This window comes from Salmo trutta, chromosome 12 (genome assembly GCF_901001165.1).
Source record: "Salmo trutta chromosome 12, fSalTru1.1, whole genome shotgun sequence".
In the NCBI taxonomy this organism is placed as follows: domain Eukaryota; kingdom Metazoa; phylum Chordata; class Actinopteri; order Salmoniformes; family Salmonidae; genus Salmo; species Salmo trutta.
The window spans coordinates 13,768,751-13,782,480 of record NC_042968.1 but is presented as its reverse complement, the minus strand read 5'-3'; the positions used below and the strand labels follow the sequence as shown (position 1 = coordinate 13,782,480).

At 43.4% G+C, this 13,730-nt stretch overlaps 1 protein-coding gene and 2 long non-coding RNA genes across 6 annotated transcripts in view; 2 read left to right on the top strand and 1 right to left on the bottom strand.

Annotated features, from left to right (window-relative positions):
• Positions 1-6,578, bottom strand: part of LOC115202958 (matrix metalloproteinase-15) — a 23,103-nt gene extending 16,525 nt beyond the window's left edge. The window contains exon 1 of the mRNA XM_029767167.1: positions 5,496-6,578. Coding sequence (XP_029623027.1) covers positions 5,496-5,621 — 126 coding nt within the window. The 5' untranslated portion in view covers positions 5,622-6,578. The remainder of the gene's footprint in view (positions 1-5,495) is intronic.
• A 2,251-nt stretch (positions 6,579-8,829) lies between these two features.
• Positions 8,830-10,557, top strand: LOC115202956 (uncharacterized). 4 transcript variants are annotated; one of them, XR_003880093.1, is made up of 5 exons: positions 8,830-8,990; positions 9,096-9,124; positions 9,502-9,597; positions 9,789-9,888; positions 10,028-10,557. It is a non-coding gene; the product is annotated as an uncharacterized LOC115202956 (long non-coding RNA). The 4 variants fall into 4 exon arrangements; XR_003880091.1 differs by having other exon boundaries at positions 9,096-9,597; XR_003880092.1 differs by having other exon boundaries at positions 8,830-9,124.
• Positions 10,558-12,251: 1,694 nt separating this feature from the next.
• Positions 12,252-13,730, top strand: LOC115202957 (uncharacterized). Its single transcript, XR_003880094.1, has 2 exons — positions 12,252-12,788; positions 12,961-13,730. It is a non-coding gene; the product is annotated as an uncharacterized LOC115202957 (long non-coding RNA).

The following is a 13,730-nucleotide window of genomic DNA, read 5'->3' as shown; positions in this document are numbered from 1 at the left end:
CAGACTTCACATTGACCGTTCCACCTGTTAAAGGGATATATCATACCACCACAGGCCGCGCCAGAGCGTCACGGCAGATAGATCTACAGATGGAGACACTCAACAGGGTGGGCGAGGAACTCTATCAGCTACACCATCGTGAAAGAGAGCGATCGGGAACTAACCAGGCGCACCAAAACGACCACCCCTCAACCCTCAGCTGATGGGATATGCCTGGGAGGTGAAGGATAAGGAGAGGAGGGGTTGGCTTTTCTCTGAAGCCCACGCTACCGTATAGGAGGCTACTGCTCTTTAATTATGTAATTAGTGCTAATTACATAAGAAGACCCCCCACACATGTACCGTAATAAGCACAATTAACCCTATACTGTGGTTGCTGAATCATCGCCGCGCCTGCTGTAACCAATGTGGAGGCGATAACAGGGCTAGTGATTGAGAGCAGGGTTAACACAGCGGGTTAACTTCATGCATCTCTGAGTTTGATTACACACAGCTGTGCTGAGACACCATTTCGGTGACGGCAGTTTTGCGTCCGAGAGACGGCAAATCCCAGCGCATGAACCAGTGAGGAAAAAGCAATAAGTCAACATTTTCGCTGAAGAAAAAAAAGACGCGGGCAACACGTGGCACACATTTCCTGTTCTTCAAAAGAGCCATTGAACACCCAGTGAGATGTTTTATCTCTCTGCCTTGGATCATTCCGCACCACTTCCATCTGGTAGAAAACTCTTTAGAAGCCACATGGAGGGAGATGTGAATGGCCACACTTTTGTTGATGTCCCTCCTCTGATATTTGTAAGCCTGCCTTGTGTGACTTGAGTGTGCGAAGCGGCCACATGATTTACACAACAATAGGAACAATCTCTGACCCTGTCACACAAGCAACCATGGACATCTTGAGAAACTCTTAAAGACACACCTCCTCCCATAGAAGACACTGGCCATTGTGAGCCTTGAAGAGAGACACTCTTTCTCTGCACTCTCTCCAGCCTCTCCTACTTTCTTCCCCTTCCTTCTCTCTCTGATATCAACTTCCTCTCTCTTTCCTGTCACATTCTCAACCCCCTACTGGCTGGCTCTTTTCGCTTCCCTCATTCTATATGTTTCTCTCTCTCTTTCATACAAATTCAGGCAGATACTTCCCCTATATTTTCATTGGATATGGGTGGAAGCGGAGAATGGCTGGTTAATAGTTGGGTAAGGTGGGACCCACCTTATCTTCCAGATAAGGGCCCGTTCACACAATCTGAGTCCGGGGTTCTGGAGGGTGTAGGAGGTGAAGGGGTGTGTTCACACAAGACGGAAAATATATTATCCCAGCTTGTAAAATACACAAAAACCTGGTTTATTTTCTCTCTGGCATAGTTCAGGGCAGTATTTATTGAAGGGCGTTGGAACAAGAGAAATAGGCTACACTACATTATAGATATATGAAAGCACCCTTTTAAAAAGTAAAATGCTTCAATCTGTACCCTACCCTTTAAGAATCATCTGTAATGAATACAAAGCAAGGCTATGGTTCCAGGGGGGAGTGAAGTGCTGGACTTCCTTTAGTCCAATCAGCCACCCTGTCAGCAGCTCCTTCAGCTCCAAAACGAAGGCCCCCTGAATCCAGCAATTCACAAGGAATTGTAAAACGATCCTCACTCGGTGCGTGTGGTTGTGTGTGTGTGTCTGTGTCCCACACAATGTCAGCCAAGACACTAACAAATGGAGAATGCTTTTATTCCCTGGACTTGGTAGCCTGCCATCTTTTGGTCCTAACCTCCAGCAGAGAAAGAGAATTAAAATGAAGGAGAGAGAGACAAGGGGAGGAAATAAAAAACACACACAGGCACTGTCCTCCTCTGTAAGGGAGTGTCTTGTGTGAGAGAGAGAGAAACAGAGATGGAAACAGACAGAGAGAGAGACAGAGAGAAAGTGAGAGAAGAAAGAGAGAGAGAGAGAGAGAGATGGAAACAGAGATGGAAACAGAGATAGAGAGAAAGAAAGAGAGAGAGACAGAGATCCAGAGAGAGAAAAAACTGAGAGAGAGAGATCCGGAGGGAAGACAGTCACCACTAGAGGTTAATGGCGTTTCCCGTTCTCATCGCTACTCACTACCTCTCGCCATGGCGATGAAAGCTCGCTGTGCCCATGGCGACGGACAACCTCAAGGGAACACAAAGGAACTGGTTGGAATACAGAGAGCAGGCATGCTGCAGATTCCATGGATAAGCAGAAATAGAGTGAGGCTGGCTCTGCCAACGTTAAGGGTTAAACTGGGGATAAAGATAGGGTTTCAGGAAGCAATATAGTCGGCCTCCTGTGTTCTGCAGACTTAATAAACCCTAGCCCCTCCCCCCCTCTCCACCTCTTCTCTATGCCGGTCTCTCTTTCTCCCTCTCGCTCCCCCTTTTCACTCTGAAACAGTCCTCTCCAGACAAGAGCTCTCATTGTTGCTCCTCAGCTGCCTGGGAGTCCTGCAGGCCTCAATGTCTCTCCTCTGTTTGTGTCCCGTTTGGAAAACAGCTGTCACCCTTACCCATCACATGCAGTACAGCTGAGCAAGCCGTCGAGTTCACGCTTTCTTTCTCTCCCTCTCTATCATTTATCGCTCTCAAACACTCCCACTCCATGTCTGTTCATCAGAGAGTGTAGGAGTCCAGCCTCTTCTGATAGGTCAAGCTGTAGGCGCAGGGAGGGAGCTGATGACCATAGCGTCAGTGAGAAGTTCAGTAAAAAAATGCAAAAGGAGGGAATCCATTCAAGACAGATCTCAGCTGAGCTCATATGCATATTATTCCTGAATGCCGATGAATCACTTTATATTGAATTGAATGGCGAGAGAATATCAGCTATAGGCTAAGTGTAACAGTTCAGCGAAGACACACACAAAGCTTGAAATTCTCAGGTGAACACCAACCCACACCTTGAGGACAGACGTTGGCAGAAAGGCGTTGACTAACAGGCTGTTCTTGTCAGTCTCTACCCCGCCCCAGAATTTATTTTTCTTCAAACAATCCCTCAGTCAACAGGTCTCCCTGACTACAATTAAAGACCCCATTACCACCTAAACACTACAATGCTAATACTCAGCCAGGATGTGGCATGTTGGGACAAGAAAGGCCCCCCTGGTCTTTTTGTCTGCTAAACAATGGCTGCCAGGTCAGCAGTAACAACCTGTGTATGAGCCTCATTCCTCATCGTAATCCTTCAGTCGAGTCAGTCACAAATCTGGCTCACTCAGAGTGCACTCAACCAAAACTCAGGTAAGAATGCAGTGGCACGCATTGGCCCGACCCGTCCCTGATGTGATCAGTATTGACTAATTGACTCATGACAATATTGGATTTTCCTCAGCACAGTGTTTCAATCTAAGAGTCTGTACTAAATTCATTAGCGGATGATGTATTATGTGAATGTTTTATACACCTTTATGGGGTTTTCTTACATTAACATTGTCTCTCCTAAATATGCCATATTATAGTATTATAATGATATTATTACATTATAATATTGGTAATATACCTTGTTGTAACAGTGTGTCTCCTTTTCTCACATCAGCTGTATGTCCTACTGAGAGCCAGGCCAACAATGAGAGGCTGTGAACCACTGTGGCCTCACCACACACAGCCTAACACCCCAGAGACTTACCCAGTCCCACACTGCGCCACCACAACACGGCCACACTGGTCTGGTGGCAGCCACATCATTTCATGTGAGAACGCCATCGGCACGGTTACTAGGGCTCTGAGAGTCTAGTGTCACATAAAATCACATTTTAAAAAATGAGATGTATTTGGCAGTGGTAAGTCCATTGTGAAAGTTGGGACAATAAAAAAGTAGACCTCATCTGGCCTGTCTGGGAAAAAAAGAAAAACAGCGTTTCCCATCCATGATGATGCAGGAGAACAACTCCTGATCTCTCACAGCACCGGAACCTTCCAGCGAGCACAAAGGTGCTACGGTATATCTGTTAAATCTGCCACAGGCCCCACAGGTGGGAGAAATGTGTATACACGTGTGCTGGCAAAGGGTCCAGGCAGATTGCGGTAGTTCAGACTGACTCGACCTCACGTGGGTACGTTTTAATACTATGACTTCAAAGTGGCTTAACATTTTTTGGAGTCACAACGCAACAGCCGACCTCAACTGCAGTGGCCCACGAGAGAGAAGGAAACAACGTGTGCATAACTGACCCCTTCATTAAGCCTTGACCTGACGGGAGAGGCTAAGCACTAAAGTCAACACAGCATGGTTAAGTGGGTGCAGCTGGGACAAAGTCCACAAAAACACAGACCTATACAATAACAAAGGAGAAAGGGTATTACAAACATTCAGTACTGCTCCGCTGGATTGAAACTGGCCCTCCACATTCAGTTGGTGTGTTGTAAAGGAAAACTAGAGGGGTATATTCTTCTCTACACAACTGTTGGTACATTTTATTCCCTCTGGCACACGTTTGTTGCTAAGCTCTCCGCCCCAAACATTAGCCTACATCTGGGCTCCCTCTCACCTATCTGGAGCAGGTTGGGAATCAGCACTGCCCGCTGCTGAAGACAGAAAGAGTGACGGTCTGGAAATGAACCGTGAAAGCATTTGCCTATTCCCCCCCCCAACATTTAATCATTCAGTTGGTTCATACTGTATGTCCAACGCATGGGGAAACTAGTGAGATGAGCATGGCTCTGTCAGTGATGCCGATATCTTTTCAGGTTCTGTTGTAGTATTTCAAGAAAGCAAAACAACCCTACCCATGGGAAGGTAAAGTGCTGGACCAATACTATGGATATGTGCATACAGAATGTGGTTATAACAGTGGGATTACTTAACCTGACCCAGAGATCCTCTAAGAACAGCAGCTTTCCACATATGGTGCTGACTGCAAGAGTGTGTCAGTGTGTCAGTGAATGAGTTAGATTTGTGTAGTTTGGCTAGCAGCATAGCCTTTTTGGGGAGAGGTTCCAGCCCAGGAGGACCCTGCTGGCGGCGCACAGGGGATAGTCCTGTTAATATTGGAACAGCTAGTCATGAGCAGGATATGCAGCTTGGTGTGCTGGATTGAGTTCCTCAGACAGAATGAGCTGGGTCATTAAGTTCAAAATGTGTGTGTAAAAGTGCCCAATTTGCACAGAAGAATGCCTTGTGAATAAGCAACATTTATAATAGTGATCTGACTTTTTTTTAAACTTTTTTTTTGTTTCAAGACTGGAACAAACTTGACCAAACAAATATTTTGGTTTTCTTGCAGGAAATAACACATAATTGTTATTTTGGACCAATTGTTATTTTGAGCTCATGGTTGTCAAGGTTATGCTCGACCATCTCTATTCAAATAGCAATGTCAGCAAAAGTTAACTGGGATTTGGTGAGAGCTTTTTTAAAATCATTTGTATGTGTTTTGCAGCATATTATGATACATTAAAACTAGTTTTTGTATAAACACTACAGCATTGTTGTAACACAGGGAACTTTCTGAACATTGACAGTTTCAGGGAAGATGATCCAATTACCTCTGCATTAAACGCTTCATCCTCTCCTCCGTGTGTCCCGAGACAGGTGACCCAAAGCACGAGGAGAGAGGGAACTAAAGTCCGTCTCCAGAGTAACCAAATCCACTTTTCCCATGAGGATGCCATAGCCTACTCTTGGCTTGCCTAAACCCCGGACAAGGAAATTGATACCTTGTCCAAGTGTCCACTGTGCCACTGGGTACAAAAACGCGCTTCAAGTTGTTAAGAATAGTTTGTTGGTCACCTTCCAAGGAGTCCCTCTGAAATACTGTAAATTTTAAGAGGAACAAATATTACATATGCTATGGCGAGGTCACCAATAAAGACAGTGACAGTCATCAACTCCGCCAGTATCGCTTCCAGAAAACAAGGTTCACTCGAGTTGCCAGAGGTGTTCGAAAGGATGTCCTTTTGATTGCCACACTACAAGTCTTCTCAACAGTTCTGTTTGAATAGACCACAATCCCAGGAGGGGGATCAGAGAAGTATTGCACTGTTGCCAGGATTTCTAAAAAGCTTGGGTAGCCTATTATTGCTTGCGGGCGTGTCCCAATTTTACTCACAATTCCATATCAGGACGTGCGGATAGAAAATAATGTCCTAACAACCCGCTTTATGTTAAGTGACATGTTGGTGTCACTGCACAGAAGCCAGCTCACAAAGCACGCATAGTGACTTTAATCTTAATATGTCAGTCATTTACTGAACTGCCGTGTATAACACGCGTAATGTTGACAGAATAAACGAATTCATCTTGCAAATGTGCGGATGAGCCCAGAGCAACGGAAGACGGTTGAAGGTTAAATATCGGGTCCAAGTTTGTTGACAATTATTTAAGGAACCTGACAAAGAAGTTGAAGTCGGCTGCAGATGTCCAACACTCGTGCAAATCTAGCGCTGAATTGCGGCGACTCTTGTGAAGATTTAATATGATGGTTCTCTGCCCGTTAAAATCCACATTTTCTTCCAGTTTTCCTGGACTCTGTCCACCACCAGGGTGGATTTAAATTCGATTTATGGAGCGGGGCAGCTCGAAGCTGGACTGGCTGCTTCACCAGTGACTCTGTACCTTGTGCGTCGCGGTCAAAGTCGTTCCTCCAGCTATCGGATGTAGCCCCCCCACCCCGTTAGCGGATGTAGCCCCCCACCCCCTTGGACACTATTGAGCTCGTATATGCTACGGATTAGTATTTTGATGGCATTTACGTTTTTAGAGGTTTCACAAAACGTTTTTTTATATATATATATTGTTATTGGCTGAATTCATTCATCTTCATAGTTGGAAATAACAAATAGCCTAGCCCCAAAAATAATTATACTGTAGGCCTACTGCCTGGTAGCTCTAAAACTTCAATTCACCTCCCTAGGCTAATTGACCATTGGCATAAGTGTCATGGTGAACGAGATAACGCCTTAGTAGGCCTACTTTATGACTTTTTTTGGTCCCTCTATTATTAAATATACTATTCATAGTCTAGACCAAAATTGAATGCCTCAGGAAGGGACTAGCAGCAGCCAGGCAGAGCACTCATGGTTGTCAACAACAAGCCAGTTGCAGAGGAAATGTGTGCCAACAGCTGGACAGAGACAGGTATGTGTATAGCAGGCCTCTGAATAGTTCTGTCACATTCAGCCAACTCCTTTGACTAACCTAAGTCCTGTCCTGACTCCTGCCTAATGGCAGCTGGGGACAGACATCTCTGTAGGGTCAATGGAGCAGTCCTCTCCAACGAAAGTGGATTCATACCTCAGTAAGCAGCCCAATACCTCCTCTCCACGAGTAAGGCTGCTTTCCAACAAAGGAGGCACATTCTGGTTATATCCCCACCTGCCTAATAACAGGAAGTTCAACTTTATTGGATATTGCCTCAGTCTCACCACAGAGTACACAGGCAGTGTCATCACATTTGATGCACGGGATGTAGCCCACTGGCGCACCACACATCCTGCATTCTCTCTGCCCAGTGGAAATATGTGTATAATTACAGGAAATTAGCTTTAAAAATGCTAAATTCTCTCAACCTCATTGCAAAATGTGTAAAATAGCATGAGATTAGCTTTAAAACGGTACATTTTTCTCTTTACTCCATGGCAAAATGTGTAGAATTGTAGGAAGATAGCCGTTTCCCCCCCAAAAAACGTATACCTAGCAGGGGCCCCTGCAAAACTGCAGTACGCTACTGATGTAGCTACATATGTTATTGCTTGCAATAACATAGTAGCTTAGTCATTTTAAACATGAGCAGAGCAGGGACCTCTGTGTCTGTGGTGTGCATGTGCACCACCACCTGAGAACGTGGCCTCCCGTCCCATGTGTCCAGCCAGCCGCTAAACATGCTGATTGATAAAGCAGTGTCCCAGAGTGGACTAAGTGACAAAACAAAGATGTGGCTGGAATGTATGTAGAATGAATGGCCACAGCTGTACCCTGGGTATGTATGGCTACTGGGTAGGACTAGGACCCGTGTTTGTCACTAATGGGGCCCGTATTTATTACGCCTCTCAGAGCAGGAGTGCTGATAGAGGTTCAGTTTAGCCTTTTAAGTCATAATGAATGAGATTATGATGGACAGAGTCCACCTGATGCTAGATCAGCACTCTTACTAGACACTTGATAAATACGGGCCATGTAACTCTATTTTGAAACGGCTTCAGTAGAGTTGAGAGAGATTTGGTTATCTCTGGGCGCCCTCTACTGGCATTGACTCTCAGTCAGATGTGACCTGTAGTCGCCATGAACGATGGCTCGGCATCATAGGCATGGCTGTCTTGTGTCATAGGTAGACTGTGATCCATTGGAGAGGTCGGTTACCAGTGTAAAATGAAGACTATGGTTGCGATGGTGATGATAGCGATGATCAAATGAATAATCAGAAAATGTTTTCTTTTCTTCCTGCCGCTCCTAAGTGAACATTCACACTTACAAGTCAGCCAAAGCCTTATGCAATGAGCAATGCGAACCAAAACGCATTACAGGATTTTGTATTGAGCCTCAATAAAGTGAAAGGCCGGGGAAAGAGGATTTTTCTTGGAAAAATATAATATCTCCGCAGTGGTTTAGCCAGCCAGAGTCCTCTAATCACTACTGGCTGTGGAAGCTCAGTCCAAATAAAACACCTTTTCTAGGGCGGTGTTTACTATTATGACGGACCTCCTATAATAGTGCTAAACCAGCAGCTAGAACAAACAACCTTTGTTTAAGTTTGTTTGGCATTTAAGTTTGTCATAGACCACATGACAGTGATGAAAGAATGTCAATGCGCAGGTAAGTGTACAGCAAGGGTATAAGTTGAAACAACACAGTCAAACTGTGTAACACAGTATCTGTCATATACTGTATCTACTTCCTCTGTGATTCTATTTGCTCACACATCACTTCCTTAGAATGCATAAAAACTCTATTCTTCCTCTGCACTTCTTTGAGTGCTGTCGTTAGGACCCACGTTCTGTTCTAATAATATTTCAAGACTTTTACCCTGAACCCTGACTTCCCAGGTTGATAGATAAGTTCTACTTTGACTTTGAGACACATGGTTATTACTACACCCAAAGATGTATCGCGACAATAATCATAATTGCATTAATTTTATTCAATTTTAGGATTTACAACCAGTATTCAGTGGTGACAGGTAAGTGAGAAGATGGGTTATTTACAAAATTATAGCAGCATTTTCTCTTACTGTGCTTTAGGGCCATTTACTGTAAGTTCACGTGAAAGATGCATAGGTGATGAGATTGAATTTGGTTTTATTAAAATTGATTGTTTCTGAATTAAAGGCAAACAAATATTTTGTGACTGACCATTTTCACTGGATTCAAGTATAGGTCTTGAACACATTGGCTACTCTATTGGTGCAATACAGAGACAGTGTGACGTTGAGTTAGAATATTTGGGCATTGCAACACCTGGAAGATTGATTCAACCAGTATGTGATATCAGATAAATAGTCAGAATAAAAGAGTAGGGGATGTCTTTGCACCTCGTGTTTGACTTTTACTCACACAGGATGAAGTCCAGGTTTTTCTACATCATGGTTCTGCTCACAGGAGGTCTCTCTATGAACGAAGGACAAAAACTATTCGTGCTCCAACTACACTCAAGGTAGCTTACAAATATGAGTTAACCGGCTGACTTAAAAAGTTAAATTGTATGAACTTTATTATTATGTTACGGATATTCTGTTGCCTAGTTTTATCACTTTGATTTCCTGATTTTGCATCAAATGTACATTTTATTTTAAACAAATATAATGAACTCAGATTTTTCATGAATCGTATTGTTTGTTTGTACAGTTCTGTCTTATGTTCCGTCTGTAGTCGATGTGGATGGTGCAAGATGCTGGATGGAAGTTGTCAAGCGTTTTAAGTTGGAGAACCTCGGCACTATTTTTAAGTATGCATCAAATTATTTTGCAAGATAATATAGATTATATATCTCATACATTTTATACACTCCAAATCTGGTATTGACATCTGTACGTTTGCCAAACCTCAAAGAATATGTATTATGTTTGTCTGTGCTTTCCTTACAGATCTGTGGAGAAACTAGAAAGGATTCTTGAAAACACAGCTTTGAATGAGACGACTTCAGTCATTGTTGAGAGGCTTGTGGCCCACATATTCAGGGCCGAGGGCAACTTTACTGGGCTTAGTATATCTGCCACTCGAGAAGCGGTAAGATGACAGTGACCCGCAATAAAATGCTTGAGGAAGTTTAGTTACAGTTTTCTGTAAACCACGTGCAGTTTGGTATTTATTGGGAATGGGATGAATGTTGTCCTGGAGGCAGTTCTGCTGAGTGGTCACTAGCTGCCTTAGCCACACAAAGTTATAAAATCTGACTTTAAACCTCCCTAATCTTAACTCGAACCTTAACCACACTGCTAACCGTATGCCTAACCCTAACCTTAAATTTGTTTTTATAAAACATTTTACGATATAGCCAATTTGACTTTGCGGCTGGCTCATCTAGCGGAAAGCGCTCAGCTCGGCCTCCATGACAAGATTAATCTCAATAAACTTTAAACCTGCGAACCGCGTCACATGCAAATACAGTTGAAGTCAGAAGGTTACATACACTTAGGTTGGAGTCATTAAAACTTGTTTTTCAACCACTCCACAAATGTCTTGTTAACAAACTATAGTTTTGGCAAGTCGGTTAGGACATCTACTTTGTGCATGACACAAGTCATTTTTCCAACAATTGTTTATAGACAGATTATTTCACTTATAATTCACTGTATCACAATTCCAGTGGGTCATAAGTTTACATGCACTAAGATGACTGTGCCTTTAAACAGCTTGGAAAATTCCAGAAAATGATGTCATGGCTTTAGAAGCTTCTGTTAGGCTAATTGACATAATTTGAGTCAAATGGAGGTGTACCTGTGGATGTATTTCAAGGCGTACTTTCAAACTCAGTGCCTCTTTGGGAAAATCATGGGAAAATCAAAATAAATCAGCCAAGACCTCAGAAAAACAATTGCAGACCTCCACAAGTCTGGTTTATCCTTGGGAGCAATTTCCAAAAGCCTGAAGGTACTACGTTCATCTGTACAAGCAATAGTACGCAAGTATAAATACCATGGCACCACGTAGCCATCATACCGCTCAGGAAGGAGACGCGTTCTGTCTCTTAGAGATGAACGTACTTTGGTGCGAAAAGTGCAATTCAATCCCAGAACAACAGCAAAGGACCTTGTGAAGATGCTGGAGGAAAGAGGTACAAAAGTATCTATATCCACAGTAAAACAAGTCCTATATCGACATAACCTGAAAGGCCGCTCAGCAAGGAAGAAGCCACTGCTCCAAAACCGCCTTAAAAAAGCCAGACTACGGTTTGTAACTGCACATGGGGACAAAGATCGTACTTTTTGGAGAAATGTCCTCTGGTCTGATGAAACCAAAATAGAACTGTTTGGCCATAATGACCATTGTTATGTTTGGAGGAAAAAGGGGGAGGCTTGCAAGCCGAAGAACACCATCCCAACCGTGAAGCACGGGGGTGGCAGCATCATGTTGTAGGGGTGCTTTGCTTGCGGAGGGACTGGTGCACTTCACAAAATAAATGGCATCATGAGGAAGGAAAATGATGTGGATATATTGAAGCAACATCTCAAGACATCAGTCAGGAAGTTAAAGCTTGGGCCAAAATTCACCCAACATATTGTGGGAAGCATGTGGAAGGCTACCCGAAACGTTTGACCCAAGTTAAACAATTTAAAGGCAATGCTACCAAATACTAATTGAGTGTATGTAAACTTCTGACCCACTGGCAATGTGATGAAAGAAATAATAGCTGAAATAAATCATTCTTTCTACTATTATTCTGACATTTCACATTCTTAAAATAAAGTGGTGATCCTAACTGACCTAAGACAGGGAATCTTTACTAGGATTAAATGTCAGAAATTGTGAAAAACTGAGTTTAAATGTATTTGGCTAAGGTGTTTGTAAACTTCCGACTTCAACTGTATATCATTTGAATGTAAATACTAATATAATATTTGAGGTATGACATTTGGGGCGGGGGGATGATTTGAGATTGGGATGAAATAGTGAACTCTGTGCCTGATCGGGGCGGCAGATAGCCTAGTGGTTAGAGTGGTTAGATCAAATTCCCGAGCTGACAGGGTAAAAATCTGTCCTTCTGCCCCTGAACAAGGCAGTTAACCCATTGTTCCCTGGTAGACCGTCATTGTAAATAAGAATTTGTTCTTAACTGACTTGCCTAGTTAAATAAAGGTTAAATAAATATATATTTTTTTATCATCCCTTTTACCTAGGTAACATCAGACAGTGACCATGTGGCCAACACTACCGTCAATTATGAAACTGTTTATACCCTTAAGGTATCAATTCATGTGATATCACATGACTGTGTTTCCTATGTACAAATTAATGTTTAGAGTTCTACCAGGATGGCTGCACCACAGAGTGGAAGAGAGTGGAAGAGAGTGGAAGAGAGACGAGGGCCGTGTTGTGTGCTCATGTGATCACCTCACATATTTTGCTGTACTGATGGTAGACTACTTTACAACTACCACAGCGCTTCCTTCGTTTCCTTATCACAGCATAAGCACTCTTCTTAAATGGAAGAGAATAAAAACAAAAGTCAGTGAAGTATACCCATCTACTAAGATACACTTTAGCATTAGTTGTATTTTTCTGAGTTTAGGTGTCTCCCTCCATCTCTGAAAGCGATCAGGAGATCCTAAGCTGACCCACTCTGATTGGCTGCAGTCTGTCTCTGTTCTTCCTGGTGGTCACAATCTTTCTGTGCGCCACTCAAAGGTATGTCGCACTCTGGGCGTCATGGTCAGCTCCTCACAGGAACCCCTGGTTTGTCATATGTTTGACGTCATCAGACAGTGACACCAAGATGTACATGAACTGAAGGGAGACGATTTAAATTACATTTTTAAAGCAACGGACCTTGTTTTCACCATACTCTCTCTCTATTTAGTTGTTCAGAGGTACATGCACAGACATCTCCCTGAAGGTGCATATCAACCTGTCTGGCCCTGATCCTCCTCAACCTGCACTTCCTGCCCAGCCAGCAGGTAGCAGCATTATCCTCCTCTGGGCCATGTATCTATGTTGCTGACCTTCTGCATTACTCTCTACTGGCCACCTTCACATGGACAGCAATCGAAGGCTTCCACCTTTACCTGTTGCTGGTCCGTGTCTTCAACATCAATGTCAGGAGATACCTGCTCAAACTGAGCCTGGTAGGATGGGGTGAGATTGCACTTTACAACCTGAAACTGGTTGTATGACTGTAAACAGTAAGCAATAATAACGGTGCCGAACGAGATGGCTGTTGTTTTACGATCCCGTAACAAATTGTGCTATAGTGAATGTTTTTTCACGTTATTTGTAAGTTATTTTGTACGTAATGTTTCTGCCACCGTGTCTTATGACCGAAAAGAGCTTCTAGATATCAGGACAGCGATTACTCACCCCGTACTGGAGGTATAGTTTTTCTTCAACGAGTCAGATGGGAAAGATTTACTACAGACGCCCGACAAGGCCCTCATCCCCGTCATTCACAGGAGAAAGAGACGGAGGTATTGTGGATGAAGATCCGGGTGCCTTGTTAGGATCCGTCGCCGAGAGGGTAATCTACCTTTACCATCGGTCCTAGTAGCCAACGTACAATCAATTGATGATAAAATAGATGAACTACAATCATGTATATCCTACCAATGGGACATTAAAAACTGTAGTATCTTA